Source organism: Hyperoodon ampullatus (genome assembly GCF_949752795.1).
Source record: "Hyperoodon ampullatus genome assembly, chromosome: X".
In the NCBI taxonomy this organism is placed as follows: domain Eukaryota; kingdom Metazoa; phylum Chordata; class Mammalia; order Artiodactyla; family Ziphiidae; genus Hyperoodon; species Hyperoodon ampullatus.
In genome coordinates this window covers 59,810,543-59,838,308 of record NC_136913.1, presented here as the reverse complement: position 1 = coordinate 59,838,308, position 27,766 = coordinate 59,810,543, and the positions used below count along the sequence as shown (strand labels likewise).

The window sequence follows — 27,766 nt, the reverse complement described above, 5'->3', positions numbered from 1 at the left end:
ATTTTATGACTAAGCTTGCTAACTTGAGATAATGTAACTGATTTCTATGTTTTGTTTTGGTTTTTGGTTTTTTTTTTGGCCGCAGCCGGCGGCTTTCCCCCAACCAGGGATCGAACCCGGGCCCCCTGCAGTGGAAGCACAGAAACATAACCACTGGACCACCAGGGAATTCCCTGATTTCTATGTTTTACTATGTCAATTGAGAATCTAGATTCAAATGTTCTTCACAGTATCCAACAGGATCACAAATTCTCTCACAATAGTTATTGGGGTATCAACTGAATCTCTTTTGGGTCAAGTTTCTGTGGAAGGAACCCAGAAACTGAGACCTAGAGAAAGACCCTTCTGGTTATTTGTCAAAACATCTGCGGTCATTTTTCATATTTTACTCTGATAATCCCAGAGTAAAATATTACAGAACAGAATTAAGAAACCCCAAATCCAAATTACGAGCATGTGCGTGTGGTTGTGTGTGTGCGTGCGTAATAAAGGTGGCACTTCAAAACAGAAGGAAAATGATGGATTATCTAATAAATGGTACCAAGGTATTCCTTAAATATTTGGAGCGAAAATAAGGTAGTGTCCTATCTTACATCATAAATAAAGTCCAGGCAGGTTAAAGTTTTAAATGCAAAAAGAAAAACATTAAATAACTAGAATAAAACAAAGGCAGACATTTATTTTCTCTCAGGGTAGGAAAGGCCCTTCCAAACCTAGGGGCAGAGGTGAAATACACAAAAGAAAACACTGATAGATTTGACTACATAAAAACAAAACATCTGTACATCAAAATAAAATAAAATAATAAAGCAAAATGGGAAAAACCACTGCAATATATATGACAAAGAACTAATATTCTAACTACTTTAAAGCTTTTACGTATCAGTAAGAACTAATAAACATACGTCAACAGGGAAATGGGGAAAGGATATGAACAGGCAATCCACACACAAAAAAAGAAAATGATGAACAAACACACACACAAATGTTCAATTCTATTATGAGAAAGAAATACAAATTAAGATATGAATTAAGTAACATTTTTACCTATCCAATTTGCAGAGATTTTTAAAAAATAATACTCCATGTTAGCAAGGTTGGTGGAGGTGGAGAAATATACCAAAATATATCAAATATATCAAAAGTCTTAAACATGTTCATATCCTTTGGCCCAATAATTCCACTCCAAAGAATTCATTCTGAAGACACAATCACAGATTCACAAAAAGCCTCATACAAGGATATCCATCAAAGTGTTATTTATAAGATCAAAAAATTTGCTAACAACCTACAAGTCCTCCAATAAGGGAATGATTACATGAATTATGGCACACACATGATGGAATATTGTTAAATTATTAAAAACCATTTTAATAAAATATGCATGACATATGCTAAGTTAAAAGAATGGATATAAGACTGCTTAAATACAATGATCTGAGTCTTGAAAGAGATACATACATACTATATGATATATAAAAGTTTAGAGGGATGGGCTTCCCTGGTGGCGCAGTGGTTGAGAATCTGCCTGCAAATGCAGGGGACACGGGTTCGAGCCCTGGTCTGGGAAGATCCCACATGCCGCGGAGCAACTGGGCCTGTGAGCCACAATTACTGAGCCTGCGCGTCTGGAGCCTGTGCTCCGCAACAGGAGAGGCCGCGATAGTGAGAGGCCCGCAACACCGCAATGAAGAGTGACCCCCGCTTGCCACAACTAGAGAAAGCCCTCGCACAGAAACGAAGACCCAACACAGCCATAAATAAATAAATAAATAAAGCAAACTGTCAACAAGTAAAAGTAAACACTAAAAAAAAAAAAAAAAAGTTTAGAGGGAAATATACACAAACACAAGGTTATTTCTGGAGGTAGTTTTACAGGTGATTTGAACTTTTTTTACTTTGTATTTTGTTATGTTCCAATTTTCTACAAATCTGAATGTAATATTTATATATCCAGGAAAAATATAATTTTAAAAATTATATATTTTAAAATTATATATATTATAATATAAAATATAATTTGAGGGGGATGGGGAGGCAGACTGAAAAAGACAGGCCCAAGGATGAAGCCAGGACACATGTGCACTAGAAATTCCCCTCCTCACTGCTCTTGACTCCTTCATCATTTGCCTCTGGGACGGATCACCCAACCAGTTGCAGACAAATCCACTTAAATGTATTATCACTATTATCACCTTGCCATCTTATCCAAGAGTAGACCAAAGAAGCTCTGCCAATGCATTGCTAAAATCTAGATATACCACATTTAACCTATTTCCTTGGTCTACCAGTCCAGTAACCCTGTCCATCAAGGCAATTTGGCAGTCTGACATGATTCGTTTGACTTTGGTGAACCAATACTGGTTCCAGTGCTCACCACTTCTTTTTTCTGAGTGTTTATAAAACAACCCTTGGGCCTCCCTGGTGGCGCAGTAGTTGAGAATCTGCCTGCTAATGCAGGGGACATGGGTTCAAGCCCTGGTCTGGGAAGATCCCACATGCCGCGGAGCAACTAGGCCCGTGAGGCACAACTACTGAGCCTGCGCGTCTGGAGCCTGTGCTCCGCAACAAGAGAGGCCACGACAGTGAGAGGCCAGTGCACCGCGATGAAGAATGGCCCCCGCTTGCCACAACTAGAGAAAGCCCTTGCACAGAAACAAAGACCCAACACAGCCAAAAATAAAAATAAATAAATTAAAAGAAGGCTCAACATTAAAAAAAAAAAAAACAACTCTTAATAATCTAGCTTGGAATTTAACCCAAGATTTACAAAATTCTCTTTCTCCTTTTTGAAAATCTGAAGGACACCTGTGTATCCAGATCCCCAATGCACATATTTATACAAAATGTGTTAATTTCATCAAGTTGAAAAATCCCCAAATCTCTAGGGTCTTTGTTTTTTTAAGATATCTAAATTCAGTGAAAAGTGAACAAAGATCTATTTCAAGAGGATGAAAGCCTTATCACAGGAAAGAAGAGGGGAAGACAAGACCTTTATTAAAGCAAGACCTTTATTAACTCAAGACTGTGATTCAACAATAGTCTAGGTACAAACAGGAACTTGTGAATTGAATTCACAACTCACTTACACTTACCTAACACAGAATTTGAGTTAGAAGAAACATGTGAGATCATTTTGCACAGTCCCCTCATTTTACAGATCAGAAAACTGGGGCCCATGGGGACTTCCCTGGTGGCACAGTGATTGAGAATCCACCTGCCAATGCAGGGGACAAGGGTTCAAGCCCTGGTCCGGGAAGACCCCACATGCCGCAGAGCAACTAAGCCTGTGCACCACAACTACTGAAGCCCGTGCTCCGTAACAAGGGAAGCCACTGCAATGAGAAGCCCGTGCACCACAATGAAGACTAGCACCGCCCCCCACCACTGCAACTAGAGAAAGCCCACGTGCAGTAACGAAAACCCAACACATCCAAAAATAAAATATAATAAAACAAATTTTTAAAAAACCAATAAAACAATTACCCTATTGTGGAATATAAGTCTAAAGCTTCAAACAAACAAAGCAACAGTGTAAATACCAAGGTCAAGATTTCAACAAGCAACACATTAAATTAAAAAGAAATCCTAAAAAGCTATAAATAAATAAGAAATAATTCACTCTCTATATCATTCTAATCACTCTACCCCATCAGAAGAACCGATGTTTTACAGACACCAAAGCTCCTAGGATTTTGCCTCAAACCATGTAACAAGGACAAGAAAGCACCTGTCTAGCTAGGTTCAGAATTCTTTGCCAACTCTAGCTACCATGTCCTTAGGCTACATGCGAGACAAAAAAGCACAGTGCACACGAGTACACACACAAACACAGACACACAAACACCTGTATATAAAGTTCAGCCCCAGGAGGCAAAACTGAAAAGAAAGCTAACATATTTCTCTCTTCTAAGTTTGCAAAACAGGGTGGGCCTAAAAGGGTGCAGCCACTTTGGGAAAGTCTGGCAGTTCCTCAAAAATGTTCAATGTTGTTACCTTATGACCCAGCAATTCCACTCCTAGGCATATATACCCAAAAGAATTGAAAACATATGACCACACAAAAACCTCCCATGAGGTTCATAGCAGCAGTATTCACAATAGTTGAAAGGTGGAAACAACCCAAAAGTCCATCAACAGAAGAATGGATAAACAACTTGTGGTATAACCAGAGGATGGAGTATCATTCAGCCTTAAAAAGGAATGAAGTGTTACATGCTACAACATGATGAACCTTGAAAGCACTATGCTGAAAGAAAGAAGACAGACACAAAAGACTACATGTTGTATGATTCCATTTATATGAACCAGCCAGAAAAGGACACTTTACAGAAACAGAAAGTAGATCAGTGGTTGCCTTGGGTGAGGGGAGGCGAGGGGAGGAGTCTGGGGGAAATGCGCAGTGACTGCTAATGGGACAGGACTTCTTTTTGGGGTGAGGAAAATGTTCTAAAATTGACTGTTGCACCACTCTGAACATTCGAAAAACCACTGAGTTGTACACTTTAAATGGGTGAATTGTACGGTATGTGAATAAGCTGGAGGGTTTTCTGTTTTTTTTTTTTTTTAAAGGTGGGCCCTATCATTTTTATCAGGTCAGCATTCCTAGATAAAATTATCAGTACCCACACCCTCCAGCACACAGTGATAAGAGTGGAAAGGTAGTCCCTTATCCTCCTGGTTCCCTCTAATCACCTGAGTAATAACAGTTGGCTTGCTCTGGTCTCAAGTCAATTTGTAAACAACGTGAGAATCATGGGACTAAGCAAAGCAAAACAATAAGCACATGAAAAGATGCTCAACATCATTAGCCATTGGGTAAATGCAAATGAAAAGCACAATGAGGACTTCCCTGCTGGCGCAGTGGTTAAGAATCCGCCTGCCAATGCAGGGGACAGGGGTTTGAGCCCTGGTCCGGGAAGACTCCACGTGCGGCGGAGCAGCTAGGCCCGTGTGCCACAACCACTGAGCCTGCGCTCTAGAGCCCGCGAGCCACAACTACTGAAGCCCGCGTGCCATGGGCCCATGCTCCACAACAAGGGAAGCCACCGCAATGAGAAGCCCATGCACCGCAATGAAGAGTAGCCCCCACTCGCCGTAACTAGAGAAAGCCTGCGCGCAGCAACAAAGACCCGATGCAGCCAAAAGTAAATAAATAAATAAATAAATAAATAAATAAATAAAAATTAAGAAAGAAAGAAAGAAAAGAAAACCACAATGAGATATCGCTTCACACCCACCAGAATGGCTAGAATCAAAAAAACTGACATTAACAAGGGTTGGCGAGGATGTGGAGAAACTGTAACCCTCACACTGCTGGTGGGAATGTGAAATGGTGCAGCCACAATGGAAAACAGCCTGGCCATTCCTCAAAAGGTTAAATATAGAGTTGCCATATGATCCAGTAGGTATATATAACCAAAAGAAATAAAAACACATGCCCATGCAGAAAACTGCATACAGATGTTCAAAGATAGTATTCATAATATCCAAAAGAGTGGAAATAACCCAAATGCCCATCAACTCATGAATGGATAAACAAAATGGGATATATTCATATTATAGAATAGTATTCAGTCCTGAAAAGAAATAAAGTACTGATACATGCTACAACACAGATGAACCTTGAAAACACTATGTCAAGTGAGAGTAGCCAGTCATAAAAGACCATATATGAATCCAGTTATACAAAATGTCCAGAACAGGCAAATCCACAGAAGCAGGAAGTAGATTAGTAGAACTGAGGGGGATGGGGAGGTTGGTGGGGCAGTGGGGTGGGGAGGGGGCTGGGGGGACAGCTAAAGGATTTTTCTTTCTGAGGTGGTGAAATGTTCTAAAATTGACTGCTGTAATGGTTGCACAACTCTGTGAATTTTACACCATTGAATTACACCCTTAAATGAGTGAACTGTAAGTTCATAAAAAAGTGAATGACAACTACAACTCTATTTCACTTGAAGAAATGGGAAATTCCTATTTACTGCATTAGTATTCTTAGGCCTGCACACATTCGCTGTTAAGTCAAGCCAACCAATTCCCATCTTTTGGCTCCTCCTGAGGTTCCCCCCACAATATCATTCTATGGTAGTCTTCCCAAGTCCACGTTCCTTTTGCAGGAGAGAGGGCGTCTCCTTCAGGCTTCCAGCAGCCCCTCTACCCCCAGGTTACCTCCTCCTTTGGTACAGGAGTTTGTGGTCATCAAGACTTAAAAAGCTGACATTTGGGGCCTTACCTGCTGGCGCAGTGGTTAAGAATCTGCCTGCCAATGCAGGGGACACGGGTTCAATCCCTGGTCCAGGAAGGTCCAGGAAGTTGCTGCGGAGCAACTAAGCCCGTGTTCCTCAACAAGAGAAGCCACTGCAATGAGAAGCCCGCGCACCGTAACGAAGAGTAGCCCCTGCTCGCCGCAACTGGAGAAAGCCTGCACACAGCAACGAAGACCCGACGCAGCGAAAAATAAATAAATAAAATAAATAAATTTATTAAAAAAAAAAAAGCTGACATTTGGGAGTTGGCTTTAGTCCATCTGTTAACAGCTTCTGGCACCTGAAGAGTCTCAGAGGAGTATCTTCTGGGTAGAGGGGGGGCGGCTCACAGCTTCTCTGCTGTGGAGAGAGGTCGTTGTGGTCTCTTGGCAAAAGCCCTGGACACGAAGTTCTCAGGAAATCTGACTTCAAATTGTGATTATGCCCCTTACTGGCTGTGGGACCTTGAGCAAGTCACTCAACCTCTCTGATCCTCACTTTCCTCATCTGTGAAATAGGGATAATACCACCTATCCCACAGGGATATCCTGAAGATTAATGCTTACAAAGCCATCTAGAACATAGACATACTCAATAATTCAACAAAACATGTGCCAGGCTCTGGACTAGGTGCTGGGGCACAAAGAAAAATACAGTGGTAGCTGCCTTCAAATTGTTCAGTGTAGAGATGCTGTTAACAGGAATTCATTTTCTTCCCTCCCTACATTAGCCTTCTTTTAGGATGGCATCAGGAGTTTCAGAACTTTTGATTCTTTGCCTTGATAAACTTTCACCTCTGTGCTCTCAAAAGAGATCACGCTGATAGGGTGGCACCTATGTTTACATCCCTCATTCTCAAACAGGGGAGATGGGGTGGTAAACTTAAATGTTATGGGGAAAATATCCCCTTTATGCTTTCAAGTTATTACCAACACTGATCCTTACACTCTTCCAGGCCTTACCTGAAGGTGTTTCCATGGTGAAAAGTGTGCTTCTTCAGCACTTTAAAATAAGTATGGAAAACCCTAGTTCTTTCTCATTCCCTGTACCCCCAGCCTGTATGGATTTACATTCCAGTTGAAAAGACTAGTCACAAAGGATCAGTTCCCAGTTTAGCTACCTTAGTGACCAATTTCTGGCTCACCTCCTGATTTGGGGTTCAGAATCTATGCTAAAAACAAAAGGGCTTTCCAGAAAAATACTAGCTGAGTTTATAAACAGAGGCTGACACAAAGCAACTAGGGAGGAAAATGTAGGAGATAGTTTCTAAATCAAAATGTTATAACATGAAAACCATCCTTCCCTTGGTGGAGCAATTCCACAAGTCACAGAAAAATATTTTTCATTTTAGAATAGATTGGAAGAGAGCCTCTGCCAAGAGCCAGTTGTTTCAATTTTCAATTCGAATTTTAAGCAGGATTATACATGTCCAAGAACATCATGCTATTTTTAGCTAAATAGGTAGGATTGCTGTGTCCACAACAGTTTGGAGCAATCAGGAGTGAAACTATTAGACAGCATCTCTCACTGTAGTAGCTTATCATTTGGCACTTCTATATCTATTTTAATATTTTCCAAAGCTTCATCATACAAATATTTGTAAAGCACCCAGGCTTAGGCACAATACAAAGTTTAAATAGAGAGACAAGGTTCCTATCTTCATTATGGGTTCAACCCATTAAGCAACCAGATATATGAAAGAATCTCACAGTTAGAGCAAAGTCAGAGCTGCCATCCAGCCCCTAACTGCCCAGATGAGATACATCAGGAAGCAACTGTCCGACACCTATCACCCTTCCAATGCTTGCACCATCTCTATGTATTCAAAAGAGAGGGGTAATGAAAATGTTCTAAAATCGACTGTGATGATGAATGCACAATTCTGTGAATACACGAAAAAGCCACTGAATTGTACACCTAAATGGATGCATTGTATGGTGTATGAATCATATCTCAATTAAGCTGTTAAAAAAAGGAGAAAAATTGTTCTTACTCTGATTGTTCTAATTAGTCAAAGCTATTTTTTTTTAAGCTCTCGTACTAAAGGATATCTAGCTAAAGGCTGCACTGGTTTGGCAATGGTGCCTCAAGGGCCACCATGGAGACCACTCTAATCTTCCCCTCACCCTCTCTTCTATTATTTTCCCAGTTCCTTTCCTCTGCTCCAACTAGGTCTTAGGTTTCTCAGGTATTCCCAAGCACGATTTGTCCCAGCTGGTGGACTTCAGGATTAAACTGACTGCTGACCCTCAGCAACTTTCCCTTCATGACCTTAGGCAAGTCATGTCCCTGCTCTCCTATCGCTGTTCTGGTTTGCACAGTGAGGGGTTGGACTACGTGATCCTTTCCAGCTCCCACATTCCATGTGAAAAAAATACAAATGATGAACACTTACTTGGCCAATAACATACAAAGTCTCTGCCATTTTAGCGAACAAACATATATTTGGATTATTCATTTTGTAAATGCCTATGTGATGCAATCCTCCAAAGAACAGTATTTAACATAATTATAAAATGATCAACATGGAGTCCTTATTCTTAAAAACTATCACTTTATCAAAGAAAATTCAGAGCCCAACACGGAATGCTTGATAGTCTCTCCGGACCTGTTTCCAAGGGTCCATTTTTGAATGGAAAAAAAAAAAAAAAAAAGCTTTTGCATGTTGGGGCCCTGTTGGATTTTCCAAACCAAAGGAAGAAATGAGATTGGGGTGGCAGAGCCTTAACAACAGTAGTTCAACTAAATCCTGAGAGAAGAAAGGCTTTGTCTGGCAAATGGTAGAGAGACCTAGCATAAGACAGCACCTCGACAAACATCAAAAATGCTCAGAAATATGCCCAGAGAGCAACGAACACTGAAGGAATCCCTTTAGCCAGGACAACTTGCAGCTTTTTATGCAAATCAATTACATTCTCCTAACAAAACTCGGAGAAACATGTAGTCACCAGTTTCCAACATACTACCACCAAATTCACAGTATTGTTTCCATGTGCCCAGCATCAGTGAGCAAAACCGAAAGAAACACATCAATTTCTCCTTCACACACACACACAAATATGCAAGAGAAACCATTTTCTTTGCAGAACCTACGTTGCCTAAGTTGTGGGCATGAAATGGATAAATATTGGTTGCTAATAAAAATCAGATGGTGAGCTCTACACTGAGAAGCAAACAGCACGCGCAGGCATCATAAAAACAACAACCCTAATGTGTGTTTCTTGTCATTAAGCGGGACACCCAACACGGAAAGAAATGACTCAAAGTGTCCATTTGCATCCCTCTTTCCCACTACCTCAGACCAACAAGCTCTCCTGTTAGTCACCTCCCTACACTTGTCCCCATCAAAAGGGCCTAGTGCATAAGGTTGCAGGCCCCTCTCTTGTTGGCCTTCAGGCTCCTGGCTTGAGGCGCTGAACAAGGGGTAGGGGGGCAGCGGAAAGGACAAAGGTAGGCGCTTTCGATCCCTCACGGCTTTGCAGCAGGGCTGCCAGCCTCTCCCCATTCTCATCACGGAACAGAGCACCTGCCCTAAGGGACAAAGGCCGGCCGTACAAAGAGGAGGGGGAGGCGAAAGGAGTCGGCGACAGTCGCAAACGCTGGCAAACAAAAGCGGGCATGGGGCGGCCCGAGAACACCAAGCCCACCTCGGGGGTTCCCAGAGGTCGCCAGGTCGGGGTGGGGGGGAAAGGAGGCGTAGTAACGGATGTGGGGGAGGGGAAGACGGAGAAAATTCCTCTGAGGACCGAGATTAGGTAGCTGCTGGGGGCGCAGCCGCCGGCAGGAAGGAGACTGGGGGGCGGACAGAGGTCCCAGGCGAGAAGGGGCAGAGTTCGTGGGTGGGGAGCGGTGATGGCCAAGAGGTGGAGGCCGGCCGGGGCTCAGCCGCGCGCACTGCTCCGCGGGGCCGCGAGGGACCCTCGGGAGGGGCTCCAAAGCCGCGCGCCGCGCGGGGCTGGGGACACGCGGCCCAGGGATTCCGGGGAGAGCTCAGAGTTGGGGGCGCAGTGTGGGAAAAGAGAGAGTCTGAGAACAGAACCGTAGAGAGGCTAGGGGGGACTGTGAGGGGGCCTGACCCCCGTCCGCCCCACCTCACCTGGCGCCGGGTCGGAGTCCAGGTCTAGTGCTGAGAAAGCGCCAGCTCCGGCCGGCCCCTCTGTCCCGCGCGGGAGACCACGGACACAAAGCGGGGCACGCGGGAGGAGGGGGGGAGGAGGGGGAAGAGGAGGAGGAGGAGGAGGAGGAGGAGGAGGGGGAGGGGGAGGGGGAGGGGGAGGAGGAGGGGAGGGGAGGGAGGAGGAGGAGACGCCTGAGGCGCGCGAGGCAGGGAGGGGGGGAAGGAGGGGCGCCCGCCGCCCTCCGCCTGGGTCAGGGGGCGGGGCGTGAGGCTGGAGGCCGCGCTCGGCCGGCCAATGGCCACCCCGCCGGCCGGCTGGCTCAGGCGCGCTATCCCGCAGCTCACCTCGGCACCTGGGCCTTGGCTGGCCCCAGCCAATCAAACGCTTTCATTTGCATAACCGGCCCCTCCTCGCCCAAGCCGGGGGACTGCTCCCGCAGAACACAAAGAAGGCCCCCAGCAGGGAAAGGGGGGGTCCACTTCCGATTCCCTACCTGGAGAGCCTAGCATCACCTTTTCTGCGCGTTTATGGCCGTTTCACGGTCACCCTGATGAGGGGAGAAGTGGGGGTCATAGAGGTTTGGCCCAAGCACTCTTAAGAGGTCGGTACTCTTCTCCCTCAAGTCCTTCTAACCGAGGACTACCCTCCTGTTCCAGGGAACACAGTTATGTTCTTCGCCTCTTGAGCCCTCCGCCTCTGCCTCCCTCCCCCTCCCCTTTTTCCAGTCGCCCCAATCTCTGCGCTTCCTCCCGTAAACTGCTGCCCACTACTGGCCTTCAGCTGCATTGCAGTCCTATTCACCAGGCTCTGAGCACAGCCTTGATTGATGCTCCCAAGCTGTCCAAACCTACCCCAGTCCAGAAGGAAAACGAGAGAGGAAGAGGTTACTGTACCAGTGTAAGAACGGACCTACTCAAGTGGCTTTGTTACCTATGATGGCAAAAAGCCAGCAGTTAGTAATAAGCCTAATCTCCCCAAATCATCTTGTTCCACCTTCCTTCTCCTACCTTCAGGTCTGTACTGGGCCACAATAGTGACTGACTGGCCAGCCCGTTTCAGAGCAGCTGCAGCCTGCTCATGAGTTGCATTCCTCAGGTTCACGCCATTCACCTGTCCAAAGAGAGGAGTTATGAGCCACCCCAAAAGCAAGAAAGGAGCCCTCTGTTGTAGCAATTAGGAGGGGGAGATGGGTAGCCCATCTCTAAGCCTACTTGGATGCCTTTCTCAATATCCCATCCTTGCCCCTAGGATGAGACCTAAAGGATATATCTCTAGCATAATAATATCTTTGTGGGGGTCAAATGCCAGCCAGGGTTAAGATCCAAGAGATACTCACTTTCTCCTTAAGTGTAAGTCTGGTTCCCTGTCCCTCACTAAGGACATCTATAAAGAGAATATGTGTTCTCCAGCTCTTAGCCTTCCCCCACTTCAAGAAGCATTCCTTGGAGACAGCCAGGTCTTCCCTCCTCCCTTTCAGACTGGCATAGCTCCCATCCTCCCACCTTGCCTTTGTCTCCTCACCGATAAGATCCGGTCTCCTCTGCGCAGCTCCCCACTCAGGTCAGCTGGGCCTCCTGCCAGGATGAAGGAGACGAAAATGCCTTCTCCATCCTCTCCTCCCACGATGTTGAAGCCCAGGCCTGTGGAGCCCTTGTGCAGGATGATCTTGCGGGGCTCTCTGGTGGGAAAGGAGTGGAAGGGTCAGGACAAAGTAGGTATAAACTGTTGTCCCTGTGAGGGCCAGCCTGGAACAAGGCCCATATGGCTGTAGAAGGACTTAGGTTCCTAGGTATGATACTCTGTTGCTCCCTTTCTCTCCTGAAACCTGCTTGGCTGCTGTTTGCTGCCAGGTGCCAAGTTTCAGTTGTTCTTCCTCCCTTCTTCCTGAGGGCTTGGAGTCAACTTCCCAGTGGACAGTCCCCGACTCTCTCTGGTCAACAAACCCCTACCCTGGGCTCTAGAGACCATATCTCAGAGCCCACTAACTGGTCCTCTTCTTCCCCAGATTCTCCCATCCTACCAACTGGTGTGATTTGAACCCTGGGCCACAAGAAGGGGAATCAGTTAGGGGCTGTGGGATGGCCCTGGTGTTGATTGCACTCACCACCCACAAACTGTGCATACTTACTTTATACATGCTTCTCCACAGTCTCAAAAATCCACCGACCAACTATGACCCCTCCTACTTTCCCCAACAACAGATTTAGTCAACAGCTAGCACTATGTACCCTTGCTGGGTGATGTGTGAGATAGAGAGAAAGAAATCCCAGGTCCCCAGAAGAAGCTTAGGAGACTAACTGAAGAGAGGAGACAAACACATGAACACTCCGACTCCAACTAACCATGTCTAAGGAATCCCTCTGTAAATGGTCAGTGTCATCAAGTGAGAGCAGCTGCGGCTCCTGTATATCCATACAACCTGACTCGGCACACTTGCCCAGCCCACTGCCTTCACTTTAAGCATCTTTCATCCGAGAAGCCCCAGGTCCGAGGCTCTACCTTTCTTGCTCCCAGTCTCAGGTGCGAGGCTCCTTCCCTGAGACCCGGATGCTCTTGCTAAAGCCCTCCTCTCCTCCTACCTGGCATCCCCTCCAGGCCGCAGGGAGCGGAGCGGCCAGGCCCACCTCTGCGAAGCCCTCCTCCGCGAAGCCCTCCTCCAGGCCGAGGCCGAGGCCGAGCCCAAGCCCAGGGGCAAGCCGGAGCCTGAGAACTTGCGTGCCCTCTCCATGGCTCCTCCAGCTCTCCCCCCCTCCAACTCCGTCCGCCTACCCTTCCGGCTCTACTGCAGCCAGCCCAGCAGCCTCCCAGGCCCCACCCTGCAGCAAACCTGTCCCCCGGAACCCCTGCCGGCCCAACCAGTTCCGCGGCGGCAGCAGCCGCCAGAGTGGGGCGGGGCCGTTCCCTGCGTGCGAGGCCACCTGGCCCGCCAGCCTCCCAGCATCCCGGACCAACCCCACCGGCTGAACTGCTCTCTTCTCTAACGTGGAATGGTTGCAGCAGAGGGGGCTGCAACTGTCTCGGGGCAGGAAATCCCGCAGCCTCCACCTCCTCAGCCCCCTAAACACTCCCTCCTACCCTTTCTCTGCACTTTCGAACGGGGGCCACGCACTTGGCACTCCCCCTGATGGTAGAACTTGTCCCTGCAGCCACCTCTGTCTCTCCTTAGGGCCCCAAGGGCCTGAGAGGGGGCCTCAGACCCCAAAGACAGGAGCGATGAGGGCTCTATCCTCTTCTTTGCCATACTACGAGGAGGCCTGTGGCCAGCCAGAAGCGATTCCTCTCCGCCCCATCCCTAGGTAGGATGCGGAGGGGCGGGGCGGGGGAGGGGGTCTTACCTGGTGAAGTCCTCCTCAGCCAGCATGTGCCTGGGGATAGGAGAGTAGCGGGCGGGGGGAACCTGAGGAGGAGCAGGGTAGCTGACCTTGCTCTCCACAGCCCCGAGATAACCCAGGCTGGAGTTATGGCTTATGTGGTTGTCAGCCAAGGCAGTAAAAGCTGGAATCGAGAAAGGGAGAGAAAAGTTCCGAGACCACTCCCCAGTGGTACCCTACCTACTCCACCCGCCACCAAGGGCCGACCACCCCACCCCCACCTCAGATGTAAAGAAACCAGACCGAGGGATGCAGATTCCTCAGGCATCTCCTCCCCACTCCACCCCCTAGGGTTCCTCCTCCACAGTCCCTTTCTGAATCCTGAGCTCACTCCTGTGAGTCTTAGAAAGAGCTAAAGTCAAGGCAATCTACAAAGAAAGGCATGACTAGAGGTGTGACTAATAATAATCCCTCACATCTCTATAGCCTGATACAGTTTTCCAAGGGTTTTCTCGTCCGTGATCTCATTTGATCCTTGCAGCAGTCCTATGAGGAGGGCAGCACATATATCATTAGCTCCTTTTTGCCAAAGAGGAAACTAAAGACAGGTGAAAGGGACTTGTCCAAAGACACCCAGGTATAAGGGACAGGGCTGGGATTTGGACTCAGCTTTCCTGAGCACCAGTCTTATTCTCTCTCTCTCTCTCTCTCTCTCTCTCTCTCTCTCTCTCTCTCTCTCCTTCTCTCTCTCTCTTAACAAGGAGCATAAACTTCTTCCCCTCCAGAAACCAGGGGGCAGGGCTTCAGGACAGGGACAGGGCAGACTGGTACGTACTGCTGGCGTAGTCGGGGGGTGCATACATGTCGTTGAGGTGGAGGCTGCCTGGCTTGGCCACCTTCAGATAGACCATGTCAGATGTGTTCTTCAGCGAGGCCACAGCTTCCTCATGCCTCACATCCTGCAGATTGGTGTTGTTCACCTAGGAGAGGAGAGGCCTTAGGGCTAGCACCGGGGAGAAGAAGGGAGGGCCTCCCCAGGGAACACTGAGGGGTGCCCTCTCAGTGAAATTCAACAGTGCTCTATCTAACAGAGGTCCAAGTACAGTGCTGTGAGGGGCAGAGAAGCAGGGGGGAGGGGGGGACAGGTGAGGGAGTTCCAGCCACGAAGAGGACTAGGGCCTTGCTACCTGGGGACACACAACTCAGATGATGCTCTTGAAACTTCCCATGATGCCTAGTCCCTGAGTGAGGTTCAGGTGGAGGGAGAGGCTACTAGAGCTCCACCTCCCCACCCCGCCATTTGGGCATCCCCGGGAAGGCTGTCTCACCGCCAGCAGCCGATCCCCGATCTGTAGGCGTCCATCCTTCTGAGCAGCACCCCCCTCAATGATCTTGGTGATGTAGATGCTGTTGTCTCCTGGGATGTGCTGGTTGCCAATCCCCCCAGCAATGCTGAAACCCAGGCCTGTGCGGGAGCCAGCAGGGAGTGGGAGAGAGACACAAGGAGAAGTTAGAGCACGCAGTCAATCCCAACCCCAATCCCCCGCAGCCAGCCAAGCCACCCGCCCCATAGGAGCTCCCCCCAGGGATCCCAAACACCAGGCTGCCATCCCGAGGTCAGTACAGGTGAGATGCGAGATCAAGAAAGAAGGCTGTGAGCTGCACCAGGGAGTCAGGAAGGAAGTGAGGGTATTCCCTTCCAATTCCTACAGGGCCAACCAGGGGCCTCTGGCCAGAGCACGAGAACCCAGAGGGCCGCACCTTTGGGCCCTTTGAGCAGGTTGACCTCCATGATGGTCTCTGGTGGGGGCTGTCGCCTCCGTACCACCAAGCGCACCACAGGGCCGGCCTCCTTCAGCGCCTCCACCGCCCGGCTGTGCACCACCTCTGACACATCCACCTCATTCACCCGCAGCACACAGTCATTCACCCTGTGGGGGAAGCCCAAGAGGCATGACACCCTGCCACCGCCCCTCCACCCCCTCTCCCGCCTCCTCCTCTTCCTCTCCCCTCCCCTCCCCCTCCCTCCTCACCCCTCCCCATCTCAGATCTAATGCAAGGGTCAGCCCGCCAGGCGGCCTTCCTCCCCTCCCCTCCATCCTGCCCCTGCCGTCCCCAGCCCTGCTTCCAGGCCACCTCACCCCAGCCTCCCGTCCATGGCAGCTGCTCCACCAGGGATAATCTTGGTAATAAAGATGCCAGGGTCATCGGGGACATGGGGGTTGTCGATGCCACCAGCAATGCTGAAGCCCAGGCCAGAATTGCCCTGCAGAAGGAAGTGGAGGGGCACAGTTTGCTCATGCAGAAGGCATGGGGGAGGGTTTCCGGGGCCCCATCTACCCCTGCCCCCAAAGAGCAGCTTCTCCAGGCCTCAGAAGGGGCCACGGCGGGCTGGGGCACATGCGTCACGAATCTGGCAGATTCCCATCCTGTGCTGACCATTCTGGCGTGGAGGCCTCAGCGAAGCCATCCCCTCCCCAATTCCCCAGGCCTCAGCGAGCAAGGTCAATTAATATTTGTTAGTCAGTTGATTGGTTGATGCAGTGATGCAGCCTCTGAGGGCTGCCGTTTCCCCATTCTCTCAAGGCAGGTCCCCCACGAGTCTTGACGCCAAGGTTCAGGGCCCTCCCGTCGTCTCCCCGTTCGAACCCTGCCCTCCCCTTTCATCCTGCCCCACCTCCAGACTCACCCGCTCAAGGACTATCTCCTCATACTTGAACATGCCATCACTGCCATTCACCTAGGGGAAGACACAGGCGGGGTCCTAAGTGCCTCCTGCACCGTTCCCCGCCCCCCGCCCCCTGGTCAACCTGCTTGTCCCCCAACTCCCCACAGAGTAGTAGGAGAGCCCGAATTCACCCTGAGACATCTGTCGGCCACAGATGGGACAGGCTGACCCTCAGGAGGCTCCCCTCCCCTCGCTTCCAGCCATATCAGGCCCAACCCAGCTGCTCATTTAGCCCAGATCGATTGTCTGGGACCGAGCCAGCCAGTGGTGCACTGACCAAGAGGCTGGGCTCCAGGGCCTTGGGGTTCACTAGGAGGGGTGCAGGGCTGGTCTGAGGGGGATGGCAGAAATGGAACATGGCAGGCAAACCATGCCACGCTCAGCATCCGTGGGGGCACCCAGTGGCCCGGACAGGGACCTGCACCCCTTCTGAACGACAGCTCTCCCTGACTTGGGATCACAGACTCCCACCATGTCAGAGCAGGAAGGTCAGCAGACACCATCTTGTTCAACCGCTCCCATGTGACAGATAGTGACACCGAGGCCCAGAGAGGACACAGGTTGTGCCTAAGGGCACACTGGGAGTTAGCGGCAGAGCAGGGGCTAAGAACCTGGATCTCCGCACGCTCTTTTGAGTAAAGCAAGCTGCCAAGGCCATCGATGTTCTGGCCACTCATCACCTTGCCCAGCAAAGCTCATGGGAAAAAGAAAAGTCACCCCCTTCAGAGTACCTCATGAACCCTCATTCTATCTCCTGTGTCCCCAAGAACCCAATTCCTCAAATGGGCAGAAGTCAATCCATTTTCTATCAAGGGGCTTTTGATCCCAAACCCTTTGTGTTTCCCAGCAGAGAGGGATCTGCTCGGGAGTCAGAGGCAAAGCCAGGGGTGGGACAGGAGCAGAGTGGACAAGATGCCCCCACGAGAAAGAAGCTGATGACCCCATGGACTGATTGGCAGCAGAGTCCACGGCCTTCAACATGCAATAGCCACAGGAGGAGAAGCAAGGGAAAGGGATGGAAACACAGGGTTGGTCTGACCAACCCACAGAGATGGCCTCTCAGACAGGGCTTACTTGTGGCCACTGTCAAGTGAAAATGTGATTCTGGACAGACAAGTAGCACCTGCTCCCTGGCTTTCACTCTTATCCCCAAGAATGGAGGAGCCCTCTTGCCTCTCTCCCCAGATAGCCTGGTGCCCCTCCCCCATCTTTCTCTGGCTGTGTTGCCCCTTTCCTGACCCCTGGTCTCCTCATCTGAAGAGGGAAGCTGCAAACCCAGGGTGAGGGCTCCTCTGCATGCCCTGCTCTGCTTCCCCTCCCACCTACACCCCACACAGCTTTGGCTTCAAAAGCAGAGAGGAGGAGAGGAGGAGAGCGCTGGCTAGTCATGCCTCCACCTTTTCTGAGCCTGGCCCCGGGGCTTTTAGCCCTGCAGCCCTAGGAGTTGGTGGCAGGATTCTCGCTGCAGCCCTACTCCTGTCCCTGATCCCAGGAGGAAGAACCGACGGCTCTTAAGAGCCCTCAAACCAACACCACTGCCTGAAGTACCGTGCAACAGACACATAGGCAGAAGGATTTCCATGTAGCTCTTGTATGCATCTGGTACACCGTGTGTGCCCACATGTGATAGCCATGCTTCAAGTCCAGCTCTGGTGAGACCCAGCAGCTCCCAGCTTCCACTGGTCCACCCTCCAGCCTCCCACCCACCCCCCCTCAGGGAAACTGCTCCCAGGGCCAGGAGCCAGCCAGGGATCAGCCCTGGCAAAGAAACCTTGACCAACTGGCCCAGCCTTGGGACGGGCACCTATCTACCAGTTGAGCAGGACAAGCACAAGAGAGTGCTTACAAGGGTAGGGCCCCACGATGGAGGGGAGTCCGCTGGAGAGGACAAGGGGCCAAGGCAAGGGACACAGGAAACAGTCAGTGTGGACGGACAGAAGGCCTGAACCGAGGACTCCTCTCCCCAGGAAGTCCCCAACCTTTGCTTCTGAGTGAGAGCACATCTGATCCCCAGAGAGGGACGGAGGTGGCCAGAACGGTCACCAGCTTGGGGCAGCCAGCACCTGCCCTCCGCGACAAAGCCTCCTCCTCCCCTCTCCCTACCCTGGGGGCTGCAGAGCCGAATAACCAGACAGGCCCTCCGCCATGCATGCCAGGGACCTGGCTCTGCCGGCCCAGCCTCCATTTTGCTGCTTCTCCCACAGATGCTCCTTCCATTTTCTAAGCTGGCAGTTTATTTAGGCTGGGAGTGGAAGCCGGAGTTGTGCCCAGCACCCAGGGGTTCCCAAGCTGTGCCAAGTCAGGACTGGGGGGCCAAGTTCTCCCACATCTTGCGGTACCCAAGGGGAAGATGCCCCACCGGGGCCAGTCCCTGCACCAGAGCAGCTGCCCCTTGCCTGGCTCCAGGCTTCATGCCTGTTCTGGAGCAGGGAAGCTGGCTTCGGTCCCCCCCTCGTCCCCTGAGTACACATACACACTTCAGAGCTGCTTGGACAAAAGAGTCCATCCTTCTCAGCAGCCTCTCAGCCTTGCTTGGGACGTGTCTCTCGCCTCCTCCCCCTCCCCTCCCTTGCCTGTCAAGCGCCTCTCACCAGGGACACCACACACGCACACGCACGCGCGCGCGCACACACACACACACAGAGGCACACGCGTGCACACACTTGGAGCCACATGCTCACACACATACACATGTAGCCACACACACACAGGCAAACACAGCCAAACGTGCAGCCTCATCTACAGAGACACCTCCACATTCAGAGAGACATCCCCACATGTCCATGTGCACATTCACACACAAAGGGACTAGGACGGAGAGGGACTCATGGCATCAAGGGATGAAGCTCAGCAAGCTGGGCACATGGGCTCCTCGACATAGATTCACAGGAGCTCCACTGCCTTCCTCCACACACCTCAACACACACACACACACACACACACACACACACACACACACATGTCCCCCCTACACAGAGCACCATGCCCCCACCTCCCCTCCTGTGGAGACACACACCGCACACAGCCCCCGCAGAACCTCCCGCCCCCTGCCAGACACAGAGACACTGCTAAACCCCCCCGCCCACGCTGAGGCGAACCCAATCCCCCCACACGGGAGAATGTGCCCCTCCGCCATGCCTTCGCCTCCTGACACACAGCTCCTCCCAATCCCCTCCAAATGGAGACCCCCAAACAGACACACTGGGAAGCACACGTTTCCAACCGCCTCTCTTGGCCCAGCTGCAATGCTAGGGCTCAGGGTCTGCGGGCTGGGAGCCCCGGGAACCCGTGCTGCACCCCAGGCCTCCAGGCGCCCACTCCCCAGCCCCCGTGGGTTGCCCCACCACCACCCCCTCTGCTGATCCATACCTGCTCGTACCAATCCCGGTTGGTACAGGTGCACTCGGGCCACCAGCTGGGGCCGCTGCCGTTGAGTTTGGGGGTGCTCTTGCCCGGGACTGGCTTAGGGGGCACTGGCCCCACATCCCGGCCGGTGGGGATGAGCTTGGCCTTGGTGCGGGGGGTGGGGGTGGCCCCCGCCTGCGAGGGCAGGGTCTGCGAGCTGTAGCCCCCGTAACCGGCGCTGGCTCCATTGCCCCCACCTGGCCCGTAGGGGTCGGGTACCTGCCAGTCCCCGTAGCCGGGAGGCTCGAGGCGCCGCAGGGCGGCCAGGCGGGTCACCTCGTAGCACTCGGGGCACTTACAGCAGTGCTGGTGCTTGTGCATGGCACTGCCCCCCGCGGCCCGGACCCCCCAGCCCACGCCGGTTTCCACACCGCCGCTGCCGCCGCCGCCGCTGCCGCCAGGCTCCCGGGCACACTCACACTGCTCGGACCAGGAAGGGGGGGGCACCCGTGGGGGCGCCCGGGCGGAGCGGGGCCTGGGGCCGGGCGGGCGTCCCGGGGCCTCTGCCCCCACGCTGCCCCGCACCCACGGCTCCCCCTCCAGCACTGGCGGCTCCGTGTCGCCCGTCGTGGCTCCTGGGCCGAGGCCCAGCGGCAAAGAAGAAGCGGGAGCCTGGGCAGAAGCTGGGTGCTGCGAGGACCGCTCCCGCACTGGTCCCCAGGATGGATCTGAGTGGAGTCAAGAGCATCTCTCCCTGGCTCCCTTCTCAGTTGATTCCAGCCAATCAGCGTGCAGAGTCAGGCAGCGGCAGCGGCAGCGGCAGGAATGCTAAACAGAGGCTCCTTAAAGGAACAGAGGCAGTGGCGCCCCCAGGCTCAGCCCCAGCTCCCCAGATATCGGGGGTAGGGCCAACCCTAGGGCAGGGACAGGGGACTTGTGCCACGAGTGAGCTCAGCCCCCACTCTCGTGCCCCCTCATCTCCAATTTCAGCCTGTCCTCGGCCCACTCCACCCCACCCCACTACCAAGAGGGAGTTGCAGGGAGATGCTCAATGGGTCCCCGGGCTTGCTCTGAGCTGGGGCCACCAGAAGTAAAGACTTGAGGCGGCAGAACAGATCAAAGGGACGTTAGAGCAGGGTGAGGGAGGTGCTCTCTCCTAACGGGACCAAGGAAGAGGGCAGCTTAGGAGGCTACTCTCTTGTCAGGGCCTCTTCCTCAGGACTATTGTTCTCTCAACCTCTAGGCCCCGAAATGACTGCAACCTCACACTTGACCTGCTTCCATCACCAATGAGGGACTCAAGCCTAGAACAGAAGGAAAGGAAAGCTCTAAGCTTTTGTCCCTGGTGCACAGATTCCTGTCTCTTCAACTCCACTCCTGCATGGTTATGATGGCAGGAAGAGCTTCAGGATGCCAAGAGAGTAAAGAAAGTCCAGGGCAGAAGGAAAGGTAAGAAGAGATCTGAAGTGAAAGAAATCCGGGTGTCTGGAGAAGAAGTTGGGAATACTTATCCAAGGACATTTCCGTAGCCTCTCCTGGCTCAGTCTGTTGGCGGATGGAGGAAGGATGACATGCTGGGAAAACTCTTACCTTTTTGCTGTTCTTTTTGTCATTAGCTACCAATTATTGAGTCTTCACAAAGTCCTAAGTGCTTTACATGCAAACAAAACCCCTACCAAGGTGCTACTGTTATTATCTGACTTTTACCGAGAAATTGAGGCTCAGAGGTGTTAATACAGCTAGGTTACACAGGTGGAAGTGACAGAATCAGGATGCAGATCCTGGCCATTTGACTCCAGAGTCCACGCTCTGAACCACTCAAGTCCAACAGGTCTATTCTAAGTTCTCCTGCAGATCTCAGGTCTCAGTTCAACGAACATTCATTGCACACCTACTCTGTGCAAGACCTTGACCTAGGCCCTAGGGCTACAGAAATTCATTCTTAAGTCAAGAAGTATTCACTGAGCACCTGCTATGTGCCAGACACTGTTCTAGGATTTGAGGATATAGCAGCAAACAGAACAAAACACAGTAAAATCCCCGCCCTTGGGGTGCTCACATTCTAGTGAAAGGGCACAGACAAAAAATAGCACAATAAATAAATGAAGTATATACTACGATATATGGTGATAAGTACTATGGGAAAAAAGAAAAAGAGCAGAGAAAGCAGGATTGGGAGTACTAGGGAAGGACATGAGGTTGTGATCATTTTTTCTTCACGTTTTTTACCCCTGCATTTTAACATGAGAATTTTCAAACATACAGAAAAATTGAAAGAACTTTACAGGGAACAAACATCCAGTTGCCACCTAGATTCTCATTAACATTCTACTATACTTGCTTTATCACATGTATATCCTCCACATATCCTCTCCAACTTTTTAAAAAATGACAATTTGCAAACATACAGAAATGTTTAAAGAATAGTACAAGGGACACCTATATATCTTCCTCATAGAGCCAACAACTGGCAATGTCTTGTTACATTTGCTTTATCAATCTGTCTACAATTCCTTCTGAACCGTTCAAATGTACGTTACAGATTTCATTACACTCCTCCCCTAAATATTTCAGCATTCATCTTGTGGAAATAAAGACATTCTCCCACATAACCACAATATGATTATGACATCTAAGAAAATTAACAATAATTTCATATCATCTAATATCATCTAATATCCAGTCTATATTCAAATTTCTCCAAACTTGCCTTTTATCTTTTTTAACATCAGAACCTAATCAAGGCTGTCACATTGCATTCGTGTCTTTAGCTACTAGAACAGCCCCAATCTTAAAAGAAAAACTTTTTATTTTGAGATAATTATAGATTTACAAGGAAGTTGCAGATAGCACAGAGAGAGCCCGTGTACCCTTCACCCAGTTTTCCTCAATGATTGCATCTTACATAATTATAGTACAATATCAAAACCAGGAAATTGACATTGGTACAGTGTGTGTATAGTTCTATACCATTTTACCACATGCGGAGATTTCTGTAACAACCACTGCAATCAAAATACAAAACTATTTCATCACCACAAAGACCTACTGGTGTCGTCATTTTAAAAGGTTGAGGAAAGTGTAAAAAAATTACCTCCCTTTAGGTCTCTTTACCATGTCTTATTTATAGTATGGTTGTCTTAAATATTTCCTCTACATATACTGAGCTTCACATCAGATGATGTTTTACTTATTGCGTCAACCATCAAACATTATTTAGACAACTCAAGAGAAGAAGGAAAGTCTGTTGTACGTACTTACGTTTTTACTCATTCTATTCTTTCTTCCTTCCCGATGTTCCAAGATTTCTTCTTTTATCATTTCCTTTCTGTTTTGAGAACTGCCTTTAACCACTCTTTTAGGGTGGGTCTGCTGGTGTCATGGTCTCGTAGCTTTCCTTTTTCTGAGGATATCTTGATTTCTCCCTCATTTCTGAAGGATATTTTCACTAGATATAGCATCCAGGCTTGGCAGTTCTTTTAACACTTGAAATATGTTGTTGCCACTTCCTTCTGGCCACCACGGTTTCTGGTGAGAAATCGCTGATACTTGAATTGTTTTTCCCCTGTTGGTAAAGTGGTGTTTCTCTCTTACTGCTTTCAAGATTGTCTCTTTGTCTCGTTTTTAAAAGTTTGATTATAACGTGTCTTGGCATGGATTTCACTTTATCCTGTGTTGGGGGTTTGTTCAGCTTCTTGAATCTGTAGGTTTATGTCTTTTGCCAGATTTGGGGGATTTTCAGCCATCATTTCTTGAGGACATTTTCGCCCCCACCCTTTCTCTTCTCCTGCTGGGACTCTGATGACATGAATGTTAGGTATTTTGTTATAGTCCCACATGTCTCTGAGGCTCTGTTCATGTTTTTGTTTTTAGTCAAGTCATCTAGTCAAGTCTGTCCTTTTCTCCTTCTTTTAGCATCTTCCTATGTTTGTTTTATATATCACATACAGAGTTTTAGCTGTCCTTAGTGGGAGAAATAGGGAGAAGCAGGTCTACTCCACTTGGGTCCAGAACTAGAAGTCTCCCATCTTCATTTTTTTTTTAATTAATGACATCGGCTTTTTGAAAAGTACAACTCAGTTGTTTTGTAGAATATCCTACTTCTGGATTTGTCTGTTGTTGGTTTTTTTTCCCCTCGTGGTGTCATTTATCTTGTTCCTCTATACCCTGTATTTACTGTAAACTGGAAATTAGAATAGAGGCAATCTTAAACAGGCTGGTCAAGGTAGGCCTCACTGAGAAAGTGACATTTGAACAAAGACTTGAGGGAGGTGAGGAAGGGAGCCATGCAGAGGAGTATACCTAGCAAGGGAAGAGCCAGTGCAAAGGTCATGGGTAAGAAGTGCACCTGGCTTGTTCAAGAAACAGCAAGGAGGACCAAGTAGCTGGAGCAGAGTGAGAGGGAGAACGTACTAGGAGATACAATCAGAGATTTAGTAGGAGACCAGATTGTATAGGGCCTGCAGGCCATTGAAGGATTTTGGCTTTACTCTGAGAGAGATGGGGAGCCATTGGAGAGTTTTTGTGCTGAGAACTGACATGATCTGACTTGCGTTTAGCAGGATCACTCTGGCTTCCGTGTGGAGAATAGGCCACAGGGGACAAGGGTGAAGCAGTGAGACCAGTCAGGAGGCTACTGAGGTGATGCCAGAGAGATGTGAGTGATGGTGGTTTGGACCAGGGTGGTAGCACTGGAGGTGATAAGAAGTGATTGGATTCTGGATGTATTTCGAAGAGAGAGTCAACAGGATTTGCTGACAGATTGAATATGAGGTGTGGTTCCAAGGTTTTTTGGCCACAGCAACTGGAAAGGTGAAACTGCCATCGACTGAGATGAGGACCGCTTTAGGGGAGGGGTCATTTGGGCGAAAAAGACCAGGTGTCCAGATTTGGACATGTTGAGTTTGAGATGTCTATCAGACATCCAAGTGGCAATGAATAGTAAACAGACCCTGTCGCCAAGGTGCTCAAAGTTAGAGAAATGGACATATAAGAAGCATTTCATTACAGTAACTGTGAAAAGTGCTATTTCAGAGGGGTATACAAAAAAGTAAGTTATCAACTCTACTTGTGGGTGGCGAGGGGCTTACGAAAAGTTTCATAACAGATGACATTTTGAGCTTGCTTCTGAAGGGTGACTAGGTGTTCATTAGGTAGAGAAAAGAGAGGAGTGTCTTGTTTCCTGTATTCTTAGACCCTGGCACACAGTGGTTGCTCAGTCACACCCAACCCAGTCACTAGTTGTGTGACCTTGGCCATTACTTTACTTCTTGAGCTTCAGTTTCTTTATCTGTGAAATGGAAATAATCATAGGGTTTTTGTGAGGATTAAATGTAAAACATTCAGCACATTACCTTGTAACAGTGGGTTAAGGTTAATTATTATTGTTGAATGAACAAATGAATGAATATCTTCCTTCATGACCAAGTCTAGGCTAGGCTGGTAACTCAGGACCTTAAAGTCTTTTATATGCTCAGCAGTTTGCCAATACAATAGAGTGTTAGACTCTTTTCCTACATCCTAAAACTAGCTCAGGAAAAACAAAAAACAGAAAACACCCTATAGTCTGAGCCTCTGAACCGTTCTGATTGAGGAATAAACATTGCTAAGCCTGGAGTGAATGGAGAGGTTCAAACTGCCTTCCCCACGCCCCGTCCCCATTGACTGCTCTCTCCTCTCTCCTCTCTCTCTCTCTCTCTCTCTCTCTCTCTCTCTCTCTCTCTCTCTCTCTCTCTCTCACACACACACACACACACACACACACGCACACGCACACACACACATTTTCATTTTTGATGAATGAGTTACATCCCTTTACATTCATAGTGAGCTTCTCCCCACTCTACAGGCTCTCTGATGCTGACTGGACTTGGTTGGCAAGTCAGCAACCTTGAGATGCTTTGACACTTGGAATCCCCTCCCAACTGCTAGAGTTCCAGCCCGAGGCCCCAGGGAGACAGGCGCCCCCTACAGGTCGAAAACAGCCCACGCCCCTGCAGGCGGTTGTGGTTGCTAGGCAACCGGGGAGGCCCGCACGGAGACTGAAGCCACAGAGGAGCCTGAAGCCACAGAGGAGCCTGAGAAGGGATTTGGGAGAAGAGGAACTGTTTCTCACTCCTGTCCACCGTTTCTCCAGCACCCTCCCTCAGCAAACTGATGGGGTTAGGGCAGTGCGGCCCGCTGCTGTCTGATAATCTGGGCTCACTCTTGAAAGTACAGCTTCACTGGGTGACCCCAATCTTTTTGTGTGGAGAAATAATCACCCTTGCCCCAAAGCCCTCGGGTTTCACCTGGGAGCCAGAGATTGGGATTGCTGAAAGCAGGAAGTTTCTGGTTTGCGAGTAAGGGGCATTGCTGTGGGTGTGCATCCTTGGTGGATGGGAATTCTAGCACATTGGGCGTGGGTAGGAAAAATTTTGGTGATCAGTCTACTGAGGTATCAAGATTTCCCCACCATTCCCAAGGTATGGATTAGGGAACTCCTACTTTCGCCCATTAAAATAAAAAGGCCCCATAGGAACGACAATATATAAAGGATCATTCATACCTTGGTGGAGACAAGTTTCTCAGTGGCTTTCCTGAATTAGATTTCTCTATGGAGTAGGGAGAGATCCTGAGGTCTGCTGACCCCTGTGAGTAGGGACAGAGCCCAACAAGAGGGAAAGAAACAAAAAGAAGAATGGCAGGGTGGTAACACAGAATTCGGCAGCTTCCTAGTGCTGTCTGGTTTGGGGCTAGCAAATCCTGTCAGCTCTGTGCCCTCTCTGTTAGGACCATGCTGAAGTATTCCGTCCTTATGAGGGCCTTTGGGGACCAGAAATCCGCAGCTTTTCCTCCTAGTAACCTAGCATTCTGGCCCAGGAGTAGGTCCAAGCAGGCCGAAGCCGTGGGCACAATAATCCCTCCACTTGGGGGACTCATCTCTTCACTCTCAGTACAGCAGGAGCTTCACTGTGGCAGAGGCCCAAGCCATGGCAAACTTAGGGGAGAGCTGTGCCCAGAGTCTCGTGGTGGGCTTTCCCTCAAGAGTTCCAAGGTAGAGATACCAGGCTGAGGTACTGGCAGCCAGAGAGGTCCTGGTCCAGCCACTGCCCCAGTCCACATCTCCACAGCCGCACGATGGCAGGGGGAGGCTCCTTGCTCCCTGTGCTTCTAAACTGAACTGGGTCGGGGCTGTGCCTTAGCTCTATTAATAGCCCCCTAGCCCAGCCTGCTAGCCCCAAACCCGGATGCCAGAAGCTGTGAGTCAGCAGCTAAAAATAACGAGAGCAACTGCACCCAAACCCCAATGAGCAGCGCCCCTTGGTCCTCCACCCTCAAGTTTCTGTCAATCTCAGCCTCCAGTCCAGGACCTTATAGAGGTTAAGTGCGCCATAGCTGTCCAGTCCTCCTGGGAAGAGAGGAAGGATGGACGGTGGCAGGCTCAGGGCTGAGTGCTCAAGGCTAGGGGCTAGGGGCAAGGGCTTGGGGCATTCCGGCCGAGAGTCTAGACTCTGAGGCTAGAGGACTGCAGCCGACAGCCTGGGAGCTGAGAGGTGGAGGCTGCGGGGGCTGGAGACCCTGGATGTGGTCAGGGTCAGTTCGGAATGGGAGGCGAGGAAGAGGCTGCGGGGCTGCGAGGCTGGGCGACTGGGAGGGGACAGAAAAGTAGGGATGGGGGTGGGGGGGAGGTCCATGCTGAGAGGTGAGAGCCCGGCAGTACCTGGGCGCCCCAGAGCTGAGGCCGGCAGTCGGTCTGAGGGGCGGGATCGGGAACAGGGAAAACTACGGAAATGCAGCTTGAAAAGGTAGTGTGTGGAAGAGGCGGTCCAAGGCGGCGTGGACCCCCGAGAAGACTGGGACCAGGCAGCAGCCGCGGCGTGGGCTCCCGGCGCTCCTCCCACCTCCCAGCCCGTCGCACGCCGATGCCACCGCCCACCGCGCCTGCTGCAGGCCAGGTATGTTGGCGTGGACGGCGGCCTGTGTGTGTATGTGCATGTGTGTGCATGGCGAGGGCGGGGTGGCGAGAAGGGAAGGGGC

The 27,766-nt window shown here is 50.1% G+C and overlaps 1 protein-coding gene across 8 annotated transcripts in view; it reads right to left on the bottom strand.

Annotated features, from left to right (window-relative positions):
* Positions 1–23,328, bottom strand: part of DLG3 (discs large MAGUK scaffold protein 3) — a gene marked incomplete at both ends in the record, with an annotated part of 59,421 nt that extends 36,093 nt beyond the window's left edge. For 3 of the 8 annotated variants that reach the window (XM_079727671.1, XM_079727676.1, XM_079727678.1), the window contains 10 exons: positions 11,371–11,473; positions 11,885–12,041; positions 13,699–13,858; positions 14,510–14,654; positions 15,003–15,139; positions 15,436–15,605; positions 15,816–15,940; positions 16,364–16,414; positions 16,680–16,733; positions 19,772–20,128. In XM_079727671.1, the coding sequence (XP_079583797.1) occupies positions 11,371–11,473; positions 11,885–12,041; positions 13,699–13,858; positions 14,510–14,654; positions 15,003–15,139; positions 15,436–15,605; positions 15,816–15,940; positions 16,364–16,414; positions 16,680–16,733; positions 19,772–20,128 (1,459 nt within the window). Of the gene's footprint in view, positions 1–11,370; positions 11,474–11,884; positions 12,042–12,942; positions 13,092–13,698; positions 13,859–14,509; positions 14,655–15,002; positions 15,140–15,435; positions 15,606–15,815; positions 15,941–16,363; positions 16,415–16,679; positions 16,734–19,771; positions 20,129–23,008 lie in introns of those variants that run through there. The other 5 variants (XM_079727675.1, XM_079727677.1, XM_079727679.1 and 2 more) reach the window with 3 other exon arrangements.
* Positions 23,329–27,766: the final 4,438 nt, after the last annotated feature.